This window comes from Drosophila melanogaster, chromosome 3R (assembly GCF_000001215.4).
Source record: "Drosophila melanogaster chromosome 3R".
Taxonomy (NCBI): Eukaryota; Metazoa; Arthropoda; class Insecta; order Diptera; family Drosophilidae; genus Drosophila; species Drosophila melanogaster.
Genome location: NT_033777.3, coordinates 21,246,175 through 21,265,642, shown reverse-complemented (window position 1 = coordinate 21,265,642; position 19,468 = coordinate 21,246,175). Strand labels below are relative to the sequence as shown.

The window sequence follows — 19,468 nt, the reverse complement described above, 5'->3', positions numbered from 1 at the left end:
TGTATGTATCCACTTATTTTATAAATTATATACATATATTCGGAAAGATATTTTTCTTTTTAGGACATACTCTACCTTTATGTATTGCATTGTATACATACAGGACTTATTATTTTTTAAAAAGAATAATATGAAAAGGAATTTTAAATTAAATATTTCGTATCCGAGATATTCCTTCTAACATAAAATATCTCCATCTGACAACGATTGTAGCTTCCATTTGATTTGGGCAAGCTTACATTCCCTCCGACAGATTTGTAAAATTATTGAAGTACTTTGACTCTTTAGAGATTAAAATTAATCGTACATACAAAGATAATAATAGTTGCGTTATTTTTGCATATCCCAATTGGTCTCCTCCTATCTCCCATTAAATCACAATAGGTGCGATAAAAATGATCGTATGAAAAGTTCATACTCGTTTCTGTTCTAAAAATCAAGTTAAAGCTATTTCGAATCTTGCAAACTTCAATTTTTCGAAGCCCGAAGAAAATTAGTTTCGATTTTCAAAAACATCTTCTCTTGCGTTTATTGACTTCTTCTGAGGTACTTCAGTCTTTACAACAAAATTTTTCTAAAACTATGACTATTTGCTGTTGGAATTCAACTAAATACTTTAACGGTTGCTGGCAGTGGACAGGGACTCGAAGGATGCATATTTAGGATGGGATTCAGATCTTGCTGGCGCGTCGCTCCTGCAGACAGGCGGTTGTAACGGTGGCAGCCGTTGTGCCGATGATAGCGGCTCCCAGTATGCCGCGCTCCCGTTCGCTCAGACCGGAAATGGACAGACTGTTGCTGCGCCACGCCGATGATGATGTGGTGCGATCCGTACCCGAGGAGGTGGATATGGAGTTGATCAAGAAGGTGGCCTCGCGGCGGAGTGTGCGACGTGGATGTCGGGCGCTGGTCGTTCCCGCCAGCGCAGCTCCTTCCTCGGCATCCTGTTCCTGTCGCGTGGACGCATTGCGCCCACTTCCGCCTGCCGTTGGATGCTGCCTCTGATGGTAGTGGTGGCGATGGTGGTGATGTGGCCGTTGGCCCAGACAAGTGAGCAGCAGCCGCCAGAAGCCGCTGCGAAATTTGGAGGACATCAGGTTGTAGAGGATCGGGTTCATGGCTGAGTTTAGGTAGAGCATGAAGCGCGAGAAGTACAGCAGGTTGTAGTAGCCGGCAATGCCCAGACCCTCGACATCCTCGGCGCTGGCCAGGATCACCCAGAGGGTGAAGGCCCGGAAGGGTAGAAGGCAAACAAAAAAGCTAGACACCACGGCCACCAGCATGAAGATTACCTGCTTGCGATGCTTCCTCATCCCGTTGCTTTGTTGATGGCTGTTACCCTTGGTGCTGGGCACCTGTGAGGAGCCACTGGTGGCTCCGCCGGACGGCTGCTGTGGCTGCGGGGAGGTTGGTCGGTGGAAGGCGTTGTTGGGACGGAGCAGCTTGTAAGCGATGGCCGCGTATAGAAGAACCAGGATGCCGAAGGGCAGGAAGAAAAACACCGTGATGCAGCCCACGAAGTAGAAGATCGACCAGAAACCATCGGCGGCGGTGGTGCAAACGGGAGCATCGGTTCCGTCCCCGTAGGGTTCCACGCTGTAGGTGGATATGGCGATGATGGGACTGCAAGAATCATATTATCAGTTTTAGCGGGGACTAGAGTGACTAGCGCTGTCTGCAAAGTTTTATCGCGCTGCGGGCAGGAAACAAACAAATATTTAAAAGCTACTCAACGGCTAACTACTGGAAAAGTTTCGGGGGCGAAGCACTCAACTTAATCACACAGCGGAAACGGAAACGGCAGCGTCTGCTCATACTCATCATACTCGCAGGATGGTGTGGGTTCAAGCTACTTATTACTTTTTACTCTACAAAAGTGGGAGTCTACGTCATAGGGCTACGAAAACAAATTAAAAAGCTACGCGCATGGTACGAATACGTATATTTACAGAGGACGAACATTTGTCCGATTTCCTTAGAATTATATAAATTACAGATTCCGATTGGATGGGGTAATGTGGAAAAGTCCCGCCATGAGTTGTCATAAAAAATTTATTTACTTACAAACTCTCGTGTGTGTGTGAGTGTGTGCGTGTGGTTCCTTGTACATATTTATAAGCAGACTATATATATGTAAATATGTGTATATAAATATGTTCGTACAAATATAAATATTAATATTTGGCTATGTGTGCGTGTGGGGGTATGTATGTGTATGTACAGCTGTGTTTACATGTGGACATTGTGTGCATATTGAGCTAAGCTTTTTATTTGAGCTGCCGGCAAGTAGGCAACAGTTTTTTCGACTTCCGGTGATGGCCGCCCGTGTAATGGCGGCCATTTTGTACGGTCCGGCGTACGGAAACTATTTCAATACACCTAAATCATGTTTATCCGCCGACCTGATGGTTCGCCCAAACGCATATTAAGCCATTTCCATTTGCCAGCTCCGCTCCTCGAAGGCCACCTAATGGCTTACCCCTTACTGCCAGTCGATATCTGGACTCCTAACCCTGACCAGTAGTGGTAGTTTTAGTGCTGTTCGGCTGTCGTTGCTGTTATTTATCTTTGGCACATTCATTCGAGTTTAATAGCCCGAAAAATTGATTGTTTTTGGTACGGAAATGTCCAAGGCGGCAGCCCAACTACGATTCGGGATTCTCGGCAGCTGTCAGCGGGTGACTGAAATCGATTATGGCTGCCAAAAGCGTTCAGGAAGCGATTTGTGTTTACCAGGAGCGGGAATAGGAATCGGGATCGGGATCAGCGTCATCGGCACATTCCAGCCAAGTGAAGCGAGTGTGTAAACGGGTTAAAGGCGATTTTTCACGCCCATCTCGCTTAGAGGGTATTTTCGGTCAGATTTACTATTTCTCTTGCTATTCCAGGAAGCTTTTCTCGACATTTTGTTGGGATTTTCGCTTCACTACGCTTATTCTCCTCCAGTGACTCCTCGTCGAAACTTATTTGCGGCTTGTGGCGTCGTGGTTGATGATTTCTCAGAGGCATGAGACGGCTATCACTCACTCGCCTGGCAATTCCCTTGCCCAAGGTGGAATGCTGCAGCATGGCCATGGCCTCCAGGTCGCTGCCACATGGCATCTGCATCTCGATCTTAAGGCGGGTGCGACTGATATCCTCGCTGCACCTGCGATTGGAGCTTCTCGAGAGAATGCTGGAGCTCGTGGCTCCTGTGGCATTTGAGGAGTTGGTATTCGTGTTCGTATTGGTGCCCATGCCCAGTGACAAGGTACCTCTGCGCCCGCGAGAAGAGTCTTCCTTCCTTCTTCCCAATGTCACCAATTCCAGCAGTAATCGCCCTGCGTCCTGACAAAGCCGCTTGAAACCCCTTCGAAACTTGGTCGACATCAGGTTGTAAAGAATCGGATTCATGGCCGAGTTGAGGTACAACATGATCCTACAGAAGTACAGCAAGCTGTAGTAGCGCACCAATCCCAGATCGTGCAGTGTTTGGTCCGTGCTGAGGATGATCCACAGGGTGAGGACGCGGAAGGGCAGCAGGCAGACGAAGAAGGACAGCACAACGGCGCCGAGCATTAGGACCACCTGCTTGCGGGCCTTCAGACTAAGCTCCGGCTTCGTGGGACGGGCGCGCAGCATGGCCGCCCTGTTGGAGACCAGATTCCGGGCGATGATGCCGTACAGCACCACCAGGGTCACGAACGGCACCACGAAGAACACCGAGATGGTCATCAGGAAGAAGGCCAGCGTCCAGTCGCTGATGGCCTGGGTCAGGCACACGGCCACCGACGATCCATCAATGTACTCGGCCAGCTTGTACTCGGCCACCCACAGAATGGGGCTGCTCGGGGGATATTGCAGATTGGGGAGAGAAAGCAAACAAGAAACGTAATCAGGTGGCGGGGTTACCGGGGGCGTGGATAATGGATAATGGATACGGTTGGATTTTGGAGGAAAAGGCCAAGAGTGGCGGGAAAAAGAAGAGGTTTCAGCAGGCAGGAAGAGAAGCTGTTTGTGATGATGAGAGAATGGCGATGGGCAAAAGGTTAACCCAGTCTGGGATGAAGTTCAAGTTTCCAATGTACCAGTCTGGCCAGGACGCGATTTTCATGACCGCTTGTTTTTATGGTTTTTTCATTTCTTGGGTTCATCATTTAAAATATATGTTGAAGCCCATATTAAATAGTACTGTGTCGTTAAAAAAAAACAATGATTGGTTTTTAAACCAAAACCGGATATAATACTATAGTCGAGTTCCTCGACTATTTAATAGCTAAAAGATGGGAGAGGTACATATATATATTAATTTAGTTGAATTAAAGTATATTTCTGTCTAGAAAAAAAATGTATACCGTGTATCTTTAGTGTATTCTAATCTGTAGGCGTTAAGCCAATTTGAAATATAATATCAACATTGCATTTAAAATTATTATAATAACAGAAATTTAATAAAAATGAAACCACTCATTTTAAAAAAGTATCTGTATGAGTTATATCGATACATCTTAAAATACATTTAACTAAAGCTCAAAATATTCCAAATTTCATTGATGTGATTACATTTCACTTACAAGGGGATAAGTGAGTAGATGGCGAACTTATGGTGGGATATACTCTGTTGACTTTGTAAATATATCCAGCAAACAGACAAGTTTAAATATTTGATTATTTTGAGTTATCCGAGCCGCTGATTAAACACAGCCCCAGCCCAAATCCTCCCTGGCTAGACCTCGAAAACGAAATGCCATGACAGTCAACAGGCGATGGCCGTGTTTTTTTTCCCACTAAAGATGATCCGGGCGTTTTGGTACGTGCGTCAGCTATTTGACACGCCTCCTTTTGCGCCCATGGGCGTCGTGTGGCGCGTCTGTTTGAATGTGTTTAAAAATGTTTGCCCGTTTTTTTTTTTTTTTTTTTGGCCTCGGGCTTCTTGTGTGGCGTAATTAATGGGTCTCGGCCCGTAGGCGGGTGTCCTGCGGACCCAGCTGCCAACCATAGATGACCCCATGACTCCCGGAGTGCTGAGGGGTCGGTGGCCAGCTCGACAATGTGCTGTTTATTTCATTGTTATGGACGCGGCAAGATTTGCAAAATTAAAAAGGGTCGCCGCTCGTCCTTGGACGGAGCGCACCATAATAAAGTGTCAATGAAATGAAATCCATGATAGCGGACATCGGTGCTTATTAAAGATGACAGGGCGCTGATAACGGCAAGCTTCCGGAACTTGGACAAAAGCCGTCCGCAACTTGAGGCGACGGATGTCAATGGGAATGGGATTGGGAATGGAAATGGCAATGGCAACGATGAAGCGAGTGAAGCAGGAGAAGTGGTAGGACAGGAGTGGAAATGGAATAGATAGGCGACAGTCGCAGTTTAGCATGTAAATGGACAAATGGACACGCCGCCAGCGTAGATGGCGCACAAAAGGCCAAACACCAAGACCAGAAATTCCACGTCATAATGGAAAATAAACAAAACGGGGAAAAATGTGCAAAACCCAATAACAAAACACAAATCATTAAAATGACGGCGATTGACACTTATAATTAATGAGCGAGGAACTTAATGCTTGACTGGGCGAAATGAATAAACGGATATAGGCCACAAACGAAGTAGATCTAAACAGGATAATACCATATGTACATACGAAATGTAGGACTACAAACACCAAAAAGCATGCGATGAAAAGCGACCAAACTAATTAAGATATTTAAAGTATAATGCTAGTTTACAAATAAATTTAAGAAAATCAAGTACGAGCCTAATCGCTTACCTCGTAAAGAGCGCAGCAATGCCCCAGGCCAGGACGCAGATGAGGATGGCCCGCCCCTTGGTGCAGACGTAGCCGGCCTTTAATGGCTCGCAGATTGCGTAATAGCGCTCGAACGAGATGGCCAAGATGGTCAGCACACTGGCGTGGGCCACCGTGAGCTCCACGAACGGCACAGCCTTGCCTGGGATAGAACAGCAGTTAATTAGGTTGGGGAGAACAAATAGACCAGGAGCACTGGAGCTGAAGCCACTCACACATCTCGTGGCCAAGTACCCAGGTCTCCGGGCGAGTGTTGACCTCCACGAGGACGGTGGGCGTGCAGACGAGCAGCACCAGCAGGTCCGCAATGCTCAGGTTGGTTAGGAAGATGTTTGTCGAGTTGCGCATATCCTTCGTCTTCACAATCACGATGGGCACCTGTAACGGAGTTTGATTTGGGATTTGGCAATCTTAACGAGCTCGCCACGACCAACCACCTGGTGCTTGCAGATTTCTTTATTCGCATCAAGTTGCAACATATAAACACATTTTCCTCGTACAGTTCCCTATATCTCAACGTTCATACGGACGGATAGACGGACAAATAGACGGACAGAAAGACGGACGAACGGAGGATTCCATCCCCCTGTTATACGTAATGGGTATAAAAATTATCTTCAGTGCTCTTGGAAACATATATGAAACATATTTGCACACATTATTTGTATATTTAATTTACAATTACCAAGTGAATTACAAAAATAAAAATCCATAGTAATGATTTTTGTGAATCACCCCGTGCGCCCTTGAGGCATTTTTCCAAATGAATTAATTTCAATTATAAATGCTTTGGCACATTTCTCTGTAAAAGGAGGCAGGACTCACCATCACATTGCCCACCACACCCAGCAGCATGATGACTATGCAGAAGAACATGGCGGTTGTGCGGATATACGATGGAATCTGTGGCAGCATCTGCTCAGCATCGCCATCGTCCTTGGAGCTTGATGTTGAAGTGGCTGCGGCTGCTGTTGGTTCTGTGGCTTCAGCATCAGATGTTGTTGCTGCTGTTGCGGCTGCTGCGGTGGAGTTGTCCTGGTGGTCAAGTCCTGCGGCTGGAAAACGATGAGGTGTGTGGTGTGGGCCATGGCCGCCACTAGGAGAGCCACGGGATACCCCAGCCTGCTGCGGCGACGTGGCTGCTGTTGCGCTAGATGTTGCTGCTGCTGCTGCTGCTGCGGGTAGTGCATCTTGGGTCTGGAGCAGAAGCAGAGCCAGGAGCAGGAGCCACAGGCAGATCCTCGGGCCTACGCAAATGCTGGTCAGCCTTGGAAGCTGCCCAGTCCTGGCCACAGCGACGCCGTGGCTGCCCCTCAGCAATGTCCTCTGTGTCCTCGTCGTCCTCGTCCTGCGGCACTGGGAGCGTAAGTCTCGCAATGGAAATCACAGGGACAACATCCTCGGGGCTCGGGGAACGGATTTTGGGATGGGCTGGCTGTTGCCGCCACCGCCCGCTGTTCAATTAAGTGAGTTACGAGAGGGTGTCCTGGCCAAATCCGATGTAATTGCCCGCCCGGCAAGTTTATGCTCACACTTAAATACGCGCTAATGAAATTAAGTTGTCCAAGGGATTCACGGATACTCCGCTATCGCCGGATCCGGGCGCATTAAACAAATCAATCAGTGGAGCTTTGCGGTTGTCGTCCGCGCTCTCAAGTGGCTGAAACGGCAATGGGGGATTAGTATTTAAGTGTCCTGGCCAGGATCAGGAAATAACCAGCCATTGACCAGGCCGGCTAAATAACGATAATGAATGAAAAGTTCATTAGCCGCAGTCATTTACATAACATTAGAGCATCCGGCCCCCAGCAGAGAATCATCTCCGCTCCGCCATGAACAAGAGCTCATCGTCCGCCTTTGGGAAGGCACTCTTGACCAAGCGGCACCGGACCGAAACCAAAGCCAAGAGGACAGAGGCACGGGTTTTATAGCCAACAGGGTGATTCTGAAACTGTACTTTGTATTACTTGTATTAATTTTTCATCATCGCTTTTAAGTATTCTTCACTCAGTTTTACGATCCCATATCCTGGACATAATTAAGAGGTTCTAAATATTTCGATTTATCTTGAAGTATACCACTTCTATCATGAACATCAATTTGATCATCAAACACCACAATATATAATTGTTGAATGCTAACTATATTCCTTGCTAAACCCCAAACGCCGCTCCTGGCGCAGATGTTTGCTTTCAATCTCGGGTGACAGAGTCGCCCGGCAGACGGCGATTATCGCCGATGGCGTCTGCTGGCCATCTCCATCCTCATCAGGCGAACGAGGATGGCTGTTGTCAACCAAATGGCTTTATTAAATCCCCATCTTTGCGGCGCGCAACCCGCTTAATTATATTATGCTCATACAGGGCCTTGAACGGACGTTCGAGGATGTGGACAGGAGTGGCCATGGACACCGGGACGCATAAACACAGGCTTCCGGTGTTTGTTTGCGGCTTAGTGGGTGGGATGGGGGTGTAGGATCACCCTGAGTAGCGCCATTTTGATTAATTTGATAAATTCATTATGCGCACACCATATTGGCCAGTTCCCGGCGACGGTTCCCATCCGGATGCTCTTGACTAGGGGTCTGCATCTCGTCCTTTTTCGCACTGAGCCAAGCTGTGCACACTGTTTGCTGTGGCCTGGAATTTGGGTTTGGGTTGGTGGGTTCAATGTCCCCCGAATGACATAACAAGGCACTTTGTGTCACATTTGGCTTGAAAATGCGACTTTAACGATGCTGAGCGTTGGATTATCCCTGACTGGGCTCTGATTCCATTGGCCATTTTGTGCTGGGCGTAATTGTTTCGAAAGTTTCGAGTTGGTCATGTAGAAAGACAAATGAATCGCTTCAAACTTTTGCCCGAGTGCTGTGGCCAGGCCCATCAATATCAATATGGCCCACATGGCTGGGTAAACGGACATCACCAAAAACCAACAAAATGTAGGCTTATATATATATATATATATATATGCGCTTAGGAAGCTAACAACTGCCGCCACAAACATGCGAGAGCTGCATGTAAATCTGAAAACGGTTTATGGTTTCGGCCCAAATCCCAAGTTCTCGAGTGTTGAGCGTCCATTTGATGGACAACTTGCGGTCTTTCGGTGGGAGTGAGCAAAAAGAAAATCCGCACAATAGAAAAATTTGAATATTTGAGTATGGCACTAGAAGAGGTGCCTATAAGTATGCAATAAAATATTTCATTTGGAATATTCAATTTGAAAGGTAACTATTTTTAGCAATTTTATATGTGGTTTTTGAACTGTGAACTATCCATCACGCCTGAAAGTCCTTTGAATGAATAGTAGTCCCACAGGATTTGCAGGACTATGTGTTTTTAGAACAATTTTTGCACAAGTGGACACACACAGTTGATATAATGACATTTCTTTGTGTGTACACCATCTTGGCATAATTTTTGGCTGTGATTTAAATAGGGTTTGAGACGGCTGGCGATAATGGCAATCGCGCGTATTGGCCTGCATTCCGCTGGGTGTGTGAGTGTGCGAGTGTATGTGCGGGGGGCCGAGTGGATTTCCTTGTACAAGGACTCCCAAATGCGAGTGTGTGTATGCGCATGTGTCAGTGTGGTCGTGTGGTGCTGTGGCGGTGTGGCGCTTTTTATGGTATTTAAGATTGAACGGAATTTATTGCTGACACCCTAATAAAATTAACATTGAAATGGCAATTTGAGGCGGCAATAAGAATCAGCAGCCGAAGTATCAGTATCTGAATCGACGTATGGAAAGTCTGAGAAAGTTGTCACACACCCACGCACACCAGCACACACGCATATCTAATCAATTTATCGTTCAATAATAGTCAAGCCAGTGGATACATGCGATGGTTATGGGCGGATGTGCCCTAGCAGCCACTTTGACAAATCGCTTGGCGTGGAAAAAGTGGCGAAAAAATTAAAGCCCGGCCGTCAAAGTGATTTCGAACTTTCTAACAGGCAGTCAGCTCCTTGAGTCCCTGAAATATCCTGCGGGAAGGCGGTCTGGAGCCCATTTATTTCCCCCAAAGCAACCGCATCCTATCAGCTCCTATGGCTCTTTGTATTTTCTCGCCGAGGGTGTCGCACGCTAAATAAATTGAAATGACTTCGTAATTGTATTTGTGACTCTGGCTAAATTAATCTAACTAGTTCGCATGCCGGATCATCGCTCGTGTGGAACCAATTTCTGAATGCCTGAAACAAGGACCTTGTCGCCCACCGCCGAAATGGCGAAAGGCGAACAAAGCGCCGTAAAACCAAAAGCTTGTTTTTCAATTGAACCCACCCAAAGTGGCCAACGTGGATGTTTTGGCCACTGCGTCCAGTGGAGTGGCCAACTGCCTTTGTGTGAAAGCCCCTCGAATTCGAAATTGACATGTCGATGGTCATGTCCCACAGTCATGTCCCTTTAATTGACCATTGAATGGCAATTAAGCCAGTGGCTATTTTTGGGTCAGCGTTAGTGCTGCATTAGCGTCGCCTTCTTTTCTTCCCCACCGAATTAGCCACATTAGTACGGACTAAAGCTTCTTAAATATGTTTTGAGGCTACTGCTGAGTTGGAAAAAGTACAAAACTTTCTACACAGCGCCAAATTGGGCAGTAAAAATACATATTTAAACAAAAGAGAGCGCTATAGTCAGTTTCCTCGACTATCAGATACCCATTAATCAGCTAGGAGATATTTAAGCAGTTTTTAGAACGTAGTAGAACGAAAAATAGAAGAACTAAAGGGACGTGCATACGGACAAGTGAAACCTTCCCATGCTAAGAAATTTTTCGAGTGCAATACAAAACATGTTAGATTTTTAATTTAAACAAAACATGTGGCTATAGTACATTTCAGCCAGTTTTTTACATTATTTTTCACCCAGTGAATAGTTGCAGAGTCAGCTTGGGCAGCCAGGAATTTAAATTGAAAGGGCTGACTGATTCGGCACGCTATTTGGAATTACATTTTCATGGCGTGGATTCCAAAGTCGGCCATTTCCTATGCGACTTTTGGATCTGATTGCTCTCTGTGAACTTAGCTGCAAGGAGTCAAGGATGTTGGTTCTGCCATCCAGCTTTAACTCCTTTGTCCGTCCTGTACGATTTCACTTATTTATGCGACTGCGACGGGACATCCCTCCCATTTCCCCCCTCCTCAACTGTTTGCCCCCAACTGGATACTGGCTACTCCTTACTGTAACTGCCACCGTTTGTCTGTCTTTTCTGTTAGTATGTCTTTGTTTGTTTGTTTGTTTGTCCGCAATAAGTAAGCTAAACGTTCAAACAATGGCCAGAGAACTGGGCTTACAGCAAAGGGACAGAAAATAGTGGGGGTCTTAATGAAGCTTGAAGGAATAAATGCAATTTAATGTATGATTTGTAAAACAACAAATAATAATAAATATTTAAGCGGTCAAATCTTTTAGATACATTTTCTGTATAATCAAAACCATTTCCTGTATAAAGCCGAAGAAACTTAGATTGTTAGACTAAACTGTAAGTTCATGTTTGTATCAATGTACACAGTTGCGTATGGGTCGGTCGTTCAACTAATGTTTTTCTAAAGCTGGAATTCTTTATCTGGCGGGGGAATGTGCCTGCTGTTTTCAAGTCGTTCAAGTTGCTCATTCGCCCTGTCAGCCCAGCCCCTTGCCCCCTGCTCCTCCTCGCCTGACGAATGTAATTTTATAGCGGAGCTTGTTGCTGCAAGAATTTAACCAAGACCCCGGCATTGATAAGCCATTGGCCCGGGAAGGCGTTTTATCGACGGACCCCGCACAGAGTGGCCAAAGATGCGACTGCCCACGGACTTTGGCACCGCCATGGCCAACGCCATCACCATTGCCATCGCCATCGCCGCGGGCCGGGAAACTCTGCAGCTGGTCTCGCAACGCTCCCCGTATTGGCCATACCTTCTGGGGCTTGTTTGTCTATTTGCCCGCTATGGGAATTCATACAGCACACATTCTGCACAGACCGATGGGCGGACAGACAGTCGGTGGGTCATATAGCGCTGATAGCACTAGCTATTGTTTTACGATCTTGTGTATATTGTAAATAGAGCTGAGTAATGGAGGGGACACTGGCTCAACTAGAAAATACCTCGCGAGTTTTTGAATAATATCTCACGATGAATTTTTGAAATACTGCCAAATGTTGTACTGCATAATAAATATTTTAATGTTACTAATGTTACTAAAGTAAGTAGTCATGTAAGTTGGTTAATAGTAGTTAATATGAACACAGCCATTTGATTATAGTTATTACTATATTTCCCCATTAAATCCATAGCTGATCTGATATTCCCTAACATACTCTGGGGAAACTCCAACATGCCCCGAGCTAAAGACACTTTAATTGCTTCGATTCGCGAAATGCTCCCTGTGTGTTTGTATCTTTGTGTGCTTAGCGTATCATGTGGCATTTGAATATGGACCACTAATGCGTATTTAACATTTGGCCAACCTTGAAAGTTATCGCATTTTGCAGAGCCAACTGGGAATTGCTCCCAGTTCGATACCCATACGTTTAGTTCGAGAATGCAATAAGCTGTGCATGTGTGGTATTTTGAGTCCTTTCGCAGGAATGGCCTGCACTCTGTGTCCTTCTTTCTGCGGTCGACTTCGTCCCCGTCATTTCCGATGCGCATATTGAAAAATGGCTCTTGCCGCACTTCCGCCGCAGAATTATTGAGCGGTGCGTGGCACCGCATCGTTAACTTGGCCCTAACTCGCATCCTGCCGCCAACTGAAGTGGCTGTTAAGCAAACTTGGGCGTTCCCCAGTCCGCCTTTGACATTCGCATGCCTTTGGCTGCACTCTCCTTTTGGTGTTTCACTTAATTTGTCATCGTGACACTGACGCCCACCGCTGGTTGGGGGGCGTGGCCCAGCTGCTGACGTCAGCCGAAGGAGCGAAGGGTAATTCACCCGGAGTCCTCGAAGAGTGACGAATGGGGGGAGCCAAGCTACGACCTGTCAGCGTCTAATGAGTGAAACTTAAAACTGCATTAAGCTGAGCCACCGATAAGTCCGCTGATAATTCCGTAGACAAGTGCCAAGTGTCGCCTTTTATTGGCTGAAATTTTTATGAGCTGCCTGCATAGTTAAACGCTCGCTGACTTTCACTTTTGGCCCTGCCAAATGTTTTACGAGTTCAGCGACCCTTGGCCGCCAACACCAACACGCCATCCGGTGGCTTAATATGCAAACACAACATTATAATGACCGCAGGACACAAATGGAAATGGACGCGTGTACGGCTGCTGGTTTTCGCTATGTTTTTTTACGACTTTGCCCACCACGGCCACGAGTTCGCCAAGTGCGTAATGAAAAATGTATTTATTGTGAAATAAAAATATTTATCAGTAAATTAAAAGCCCTGTCAGTCGTCTGGATCTATCCGCAGTGTCGTATTCACTGCAAATTGCATGATGAAATTCCGGGGCGGTCGCAATCACCCAAGAAGCCCGATGCCAGCTGGTCAGCCCACTAAATTTAGAATTCGCGAGCCATCGAAAAAAAAAGTGTGCGGACAATAAATTCCAGCTCTCAGCGGGAATGACTCCGTTCCCGCGTCTTTACAGCCTAAACCTAACGATTATGGCTGATGAAATATGCCGATCCTTAATGGGTTGGGAGCCCAGTTCGGGCCAAATAAATCGGCGGTTATCCAGGAACGAGTGCATCAAAACAATCGACTCCCAGTGAGCGGACAAACAAATAACCATATGGGGTTATTCACTTCCGCTTTTATTTATCAATGAGCAAACTGGAATAACATGTTAATGCGATCGAGGCGATACATTTAATTCAAAATATACTTAACATGACCAGCTGATCGAGGAGCAGTAATCCAAAAATAAAGTAATAATAATAAATAATAAAAGTAATGAGGGACTAGGATACTATATTGTTCATTTATGGATGGGACATTGCTATAATCTCGTAAAGTGCAGCTTACTACCTCATTTCCCCATAAAAAAAAGTGAGATACGAGAGACTCCCGAATCTTTTCAACCGGTTTTTATTTGGCTTTCAATTAAGGAGCCTCTGCAGGCAATTAGAATTGCAAATGAAACTGCCCGAGAAGAGCCAAAAATATAATCCAGAACAACCAGCGCAGCAGCTGAGCATCCGAGTACTGAGCATCTGAGCTGCTCAAAAATAAATGTGAAGGGGAGCCGATCCAAACGAGGATGAATCCGGAAATGGCACCAAACTGCGGAACAAGTGGACGGCGTTGCTGGAGGAGGTTGTGGAGGAATGGATTCCCATCCCATTCAATCCCAACCCTCTGCTCGCCAGGATTGCGTGGGTGCTCACAGTTTTTCAATTTTGATGCGCCCAGAAACAATTCGAGAGTAATGACGAAGAAAGTTGTTACTCGGCGTGTGGCTCATTTGTCAGGGATTGGGATTTGGACGAACTGGGACTTCCTGGAGCGCCCAGACGGAGCGGGTTATAATCTAAACGGTTCGTGGAAAATAGGCATGCATAAATTTATATGTGAAGGAATGGCGTGAAAAATGGTCTGACAGTTTATTTAAAGAGGCTTGCCTACAAGTTTTCACCAGCTCCTGTTTTTTCCTCGCTTTTTTTTTGTGTTTTTTAGCTTATAGTAGGAGGCATCGATTGATTTTTGATAGACGCAAACGCAGATGCCTCGTCGCTTTAAGTGCCCAAATCCAAATCAATAGACACGAACAAAAAGGCTATAAATATGCGCGGTTATTCGGTTGCAGGTGTATGTGGAAATCGGGTGGGGATCACAGAACAGCCAAAACAATTGCGTTTAATTGGCCAATTGACTGGCAACATGTGCCATTAGACAAAAATAAAGGAGTGACTTCCCGAGTAAGGCGGTGCTAATTGTTTAGTTAAGCGTGGCTGAATATAAATAGAACTTAATGAGGGAGCATATTTCCAAGTGGCCATATGGCCGCACTTTGCATGACAAATGAGGCGTTCTCATCGAGTGCCCCTCGCTTCCCGAATGCCGACGTTTCTCAGGCGGGGGCCAAAGGTCGTGGAACGGGTTGACAAGGGTGCCGGAAAAGCTGGTCGGATGTCAACTTCGCTCCATCAATTCACTCCATACCATACCATACCATACAAACTTTTCCCATTCAGCTTCATTCAGCTTTTCCCGGTATCATTTATCTGGAGGGCGCACAGACTTAATAACCCATTTGTTGGCTGATCTCGGAGTCATGACCCCGCAGGCATACAAATGGCCAATAAGACCTATCATACACACCAGTCCAAAAGGCGAGACATATGCCGCCGTGCGGTAAAAAAAACAGAATGCAAAAAGCTGGGTAACGACCTTGCCGAGTGGCAAACATTTGGCTTCTAATTAAGCCGCGAAGCTCCGAGGGCAGGAAAACAAAGGTTCCCACAAGGCAATGATTAAGAGGCCACGTACGTAACACTACGGGGAACTACTGAGGAGGAGGTGGTGGCCTTCGCCCTTCCACGTATAATCAAATTGGGTCTAGTCCCCGTCTGCGAAGTGTATCTTTCGGGCGCAGGAGTGGCTTGTTTATCAGTAGTCTGCGCCTAATGTGTAAGTGTGCCAAAAGTGATTGCATAATTATGCAAATGCCCCGGCACAATGTACGTCTAATGAATTACTCAGACTTCCCTGCCAAAGGCCAAAAGTGATAGCCATGGTTCTTAGTCAGCACTGTAGAGGCTGAAAAGTAAACAGCCTGTTGTGCTGGAATGGTGAAATGTGGAAAGTGTGTGAAAGATATTCCCCTCCTCCTGGCGGAGTTAATTTTTTCTCTTCGATAATGATTATACAATAATTTGTTATTGTGGCAATGGCTTTGTTTCCCGGGCGTTGGTAATTACACTTGACTTTGCGAGTCGCAGGGGAAGTGTTACGGACTTATCGAATTAGGACAAAATCTGCGACAACAAGCAGGATAATTAACAGCCGTCGATTCCTCAACGCCACGTGCAGGATACGCTTATAATGACTGGGAGGAAGGAATTCTTTTATCAATCAATAAGCAGTTTCTCTGAAAATGGGCAGCTCTTTAATTGCACTGAAATCTTGATAGATTTTCAAGCAATTAGCTTACTTCAGTTTTTAATTAATAAATCTCTGAATGTTACAAAATTACATTATGCTTTCAACGTTTGTTGTTTCCCTTTTGTTACCCCTTTTAGGGTCTCTAATTTTTTTCCGTGCACTAATAGTGACTGCGTTGACAGTAAATTAAACACGCATTACTGAAATCCCCGCTACAGATCCATAACCCTGCACGTGCCCTTTCAACAATTCATAATCGTTAAACTTAATCGCTGAGCTCATTTTGGCAGTGCGCGTTGTTTGTTTTTCCAGACATAAAGAAACCCACTCGCCAAAGTTCAATCGACAATTTGGCCATAAAATAGAATTAGCGCACACCGAAAGTAAAAGTAAAAAATTTAAACCAAATAAATACGAGGCGGGCACTAAAACTATATCGCCCGATAGATAGATAAATCATCAGTAGTGTCGATTTGGGTTAAGCAAACGCTGCACTGCAAATGCCGCCCAACCCATCGAAATACCACCCCCTTTTGGGTGGTGAAAGACCCACCTTTTATTTGCATTGCGGGTGACAGTTGAGTTAAATTTTGAAAAGAAATTCACGCCGAGAATGGCGTGGCTGCTGTTTATTGTGGTGAGTGCGTCAGTGAGTCAAAGTCGGTGAGCGGCCAAAACGGCGGGCATTTCTTATTCACGCGGCGTCCCTGCGATTGCAAAGGCGATCGCGATTGCTCCACAGAAAAAAAAGAAATATACAAAACAAAATGAAGAAACAAAAAGAAAACAGAAATTCAAACTGATGTCAAGAAATCGAAAGGCGCCACACACGCGTCTGGCAAATCAAATGGACAAGCCACTGACTTAATTTTCCCCTCATCTTCTGGCTTTTTTAGTGGACAGCTCCGACGTGTTTGACCGCATACTTTTCCTGTTTTCGCCTGTTTTCCTACTCTGATTTCGTTGGCATTTCGCATTTCCAGCAGTGCGTCGTAATTAGGCAAAAAAACGAGACGGCCAGATAGAAAATCGCAACACGAAAGACGAGCGCATAAATCACAATTCATACTCTCGCATAAATAAAGACATTTGATTTGGAACTGGGCCTCGAGATGATGGGTCCGCCCGTCTGTCCGTTTGTCTGTTGACCAAAATAGCAAAGCCCAATCAACTTGTGATGCAGGCGGAAAATTCTTAAAACGATATGCCGGCCACGCTGGCGTATACGCAATAAATTTTCATATTTCTTATGCCGCTCTCGCTCTCTTATCCGATTTGGCCCCCCAAGCTCGTTGGGCTGTGAGCGATATAATGGCTCTGGATTTGGCCGCTACTTCTGGGGGGCTGGGCCACGCCCACGCGTGACTTCTCAATGCGTCGAAATTTATAAACAAGCTCCACTGAGCCCGGCTAATTCGACCCGGGTGCGTATTAAATATGTTTGGCATTAGGTTTGCGCGGCAATACGAACGGTAAACAAAAGGCCAAAAAGAGCGCCAACAGATGTTGCATTTATTTAATGAGCCGACGATGGGCGCGCGCTAGACGGGTGGTAGTATCAATGGGCTGTTGGAAATGTGTTCTTAAGCAAATAAAAAACCATATTTATACAACTTATTCGCCTATTTCTGGACTAGCAGCACTGGCGGTTGGGAACGTGAGCCTCCAAAATGAGTTCAAAAATTCTGCGACATCGCCTGGGGGCTTCGAGTGGGGCTCAAGGTCACTGCGAAGGGAGAGGGAGTTCGGGGCGAGAAATTCAAGAAGCTCAGTTCGCCACACATTTCGAGTGCGGTTTCAAGTTCCCACTCGAAATTATCACGATCTTGATCATCGAAGCCATAGCGATGAGCAAGATGAGGACGATCATGACTTGGCGGTTGCGTACGCTCAATAGTGGCGTTAATTTGTCAATGTTTATGTTTTGAAATCAATATTATCAGCAAAATAAACATTATTAATAACGATGCTTGAGTTCAGTGAATAGTCGGGGCTATTGGGAAAAACATAGAGAACCATGGAAACGCGTATGCAAATGACGGCAAGTCGTTTGTTTCCATTTATTCGATCAAAAAGTTAATGTGGCAGTCTATATTAACACAGAGATGGGATTATAAAGTACTCGAAAGTTACCTAACTATCTTATGCTTTCTTTTCAAATATTTTAAATGTATGATGTATCAAGAATAACTCTTATTTAAGGGCAAGGCCTACACAACAGATATTCGAGGCAAATAACCGGTTATCAGCTTGCATATATGCCCAATTTACTTTTCATTTTATGAAGAGCATATGACTTTCATTCAATATCATTATCATCACCATAAACACCATTAAACCAACACTTTGTTGACACACCACAGGTGGGAAAACTTACCACTTACCAGTGGCGGAAACTCAAGATCGGCGGGGAATATAGATCGGGAATGTGGAACTGGTGCGTTGGCCCCCGCGAAATGCCTGCGGTGGCAAGTGCATTAATTTCCGATGTCAAACTTCACGGCAACACTTAACGAAATACTTTTTTATGTTTTGCATGTAATTAAAAGCATTAACACGACGCCGCCGACAACCGCAGCCAGCTGACATCGGCGTTGACACTAATGGCAGCGGAGAAGTGCAGTCCGTTCGCTTGGAGAACCAGAGACATCACCCACAAAGACGATAATATATCGTATATATGCCAAGATGCACCTGTCACACCAGACGCGTGAGTTCTATTTTTCCAAAAATTTCGAATCCGAAACTTTCTTTCGACGCGCAAAGGGGCAAATGATCCGGCCAACCGCTCGACGTCAGGTTTTCCAAAAGACTAACAACGCGGTTTTCTAGCAAACAATTTTCATACGCCGTGTTTGCCGGCATGGCCAAAACAACTGTCAAAAGCTTTTGGCTGGAATCGGAAAAGCTCCCATTTCAAGCTAGCCGAGAGCTTTCCCGCCCGGCTTTCCCTTCGCCAATTTGTCAATTTGGCGCGAAAAGCACTCGACGGGGCTTTAGTGAATGGAGCACCAAAGCGCCCTGGCAATTGGACATTGTCCGGATCGGGGGAGTGCGTAGAATCACGGGGTAATCACTACCGAGGTCTATGACGCAACCTGAATGAAGTGCCCGTAAGTGCTGGCACTTGCGTAAGCACAAGCAACACAGGGTGCTTCTGTTTAGACTATTTATATGCCTAACATTTAATAGCATAATAACAAATGTGCCTTTCTTGGATAATTTCAACAAAGAGAACTAACCTATACATTTAATCTGTTTAAAAATTATTGAAATATATGTAAATAATGTGGTTTTTCAATCCAGCTCCACCACTTACCGTAAGAAATAAAAAGACAAGCTCTACCAAAAGCGAACCGTTAAGCTTAAAGCCATTAATAAACCGTAAATATTACTTATCAATAACACAATATTATTTGTTAATTATCGATACGGTCAGCACTATAAATCCAGCGAGAGGAGAAGAAACGAGCGAGTAGCGATGTATTGACAATCAGGATACTAGTTCGATGATCATAAGCTAACGGGACAAAAACCAAAAAAATGCATAAATGATTTACTTCAAAAAGTAAGAGAAATGAGAGTTGGAGTTATGGATGTTTAAAAATATGTTAAGGTCCTATATTTTTGTAAAACATCCTT

At 45.4% G+C, this 19,468-nt stretch overlaps 1 protein-coding gene across 3 annotated transcripts, besides 1 other annotated feature; it reads right to left on the bottom strand.

Moving 5' to 3' along the window:
• Nucleotides 1–508: 508 nt before the first annotated feature.
• Nucleotides 509–18,632, bottom strand: ETHR. 3 transcript variants are annotated; one of them, NM_206533.2, is made up of 5 exons: nucleotides 18,211–18,632; nucleotides 6,620–7,454; nucleotides 6,010–6,172; nucleotides 5,756–5,936; nucleotides 509–1,623 (listed from the first exon to the last, which is right to left on the bottom strand). In NM_206533.2, exons 2-5 carry the CDS (start codon nucleotides 6,707–6,709, stop codon nucleotides 672–674), a joined length of 1,386 nt encoding a protein of 461 aa, NP_996255.1. In that variant the 5' UTR covers nucleotides 6,710–7,454; nucleotides 18,211–18,632; the 3' UTR covers nucleotides 509–671. The 3 variants fall into 3 exon arrangements, with proteins under 3 accessions (NP_996255.1, NP_001287439.1, NP_650960.2); NM_001300510.1 differs by lacking the exon at nucleotides 509–1,623 and adding an exon at nucleotides 2,035–3,823 and having other exon boundaries at nucleotides 18,204–18,632; NM_142703.3 differs by lacking the exon at nucleotides 509–1,623 and adding an exon at nucleotides 2,035–3,823.
• Nucleotides 10,410–10,473: a mobile genetic element.
• Nucleotides 18,633–19,468: the final 836 nt, after the last annotated feature.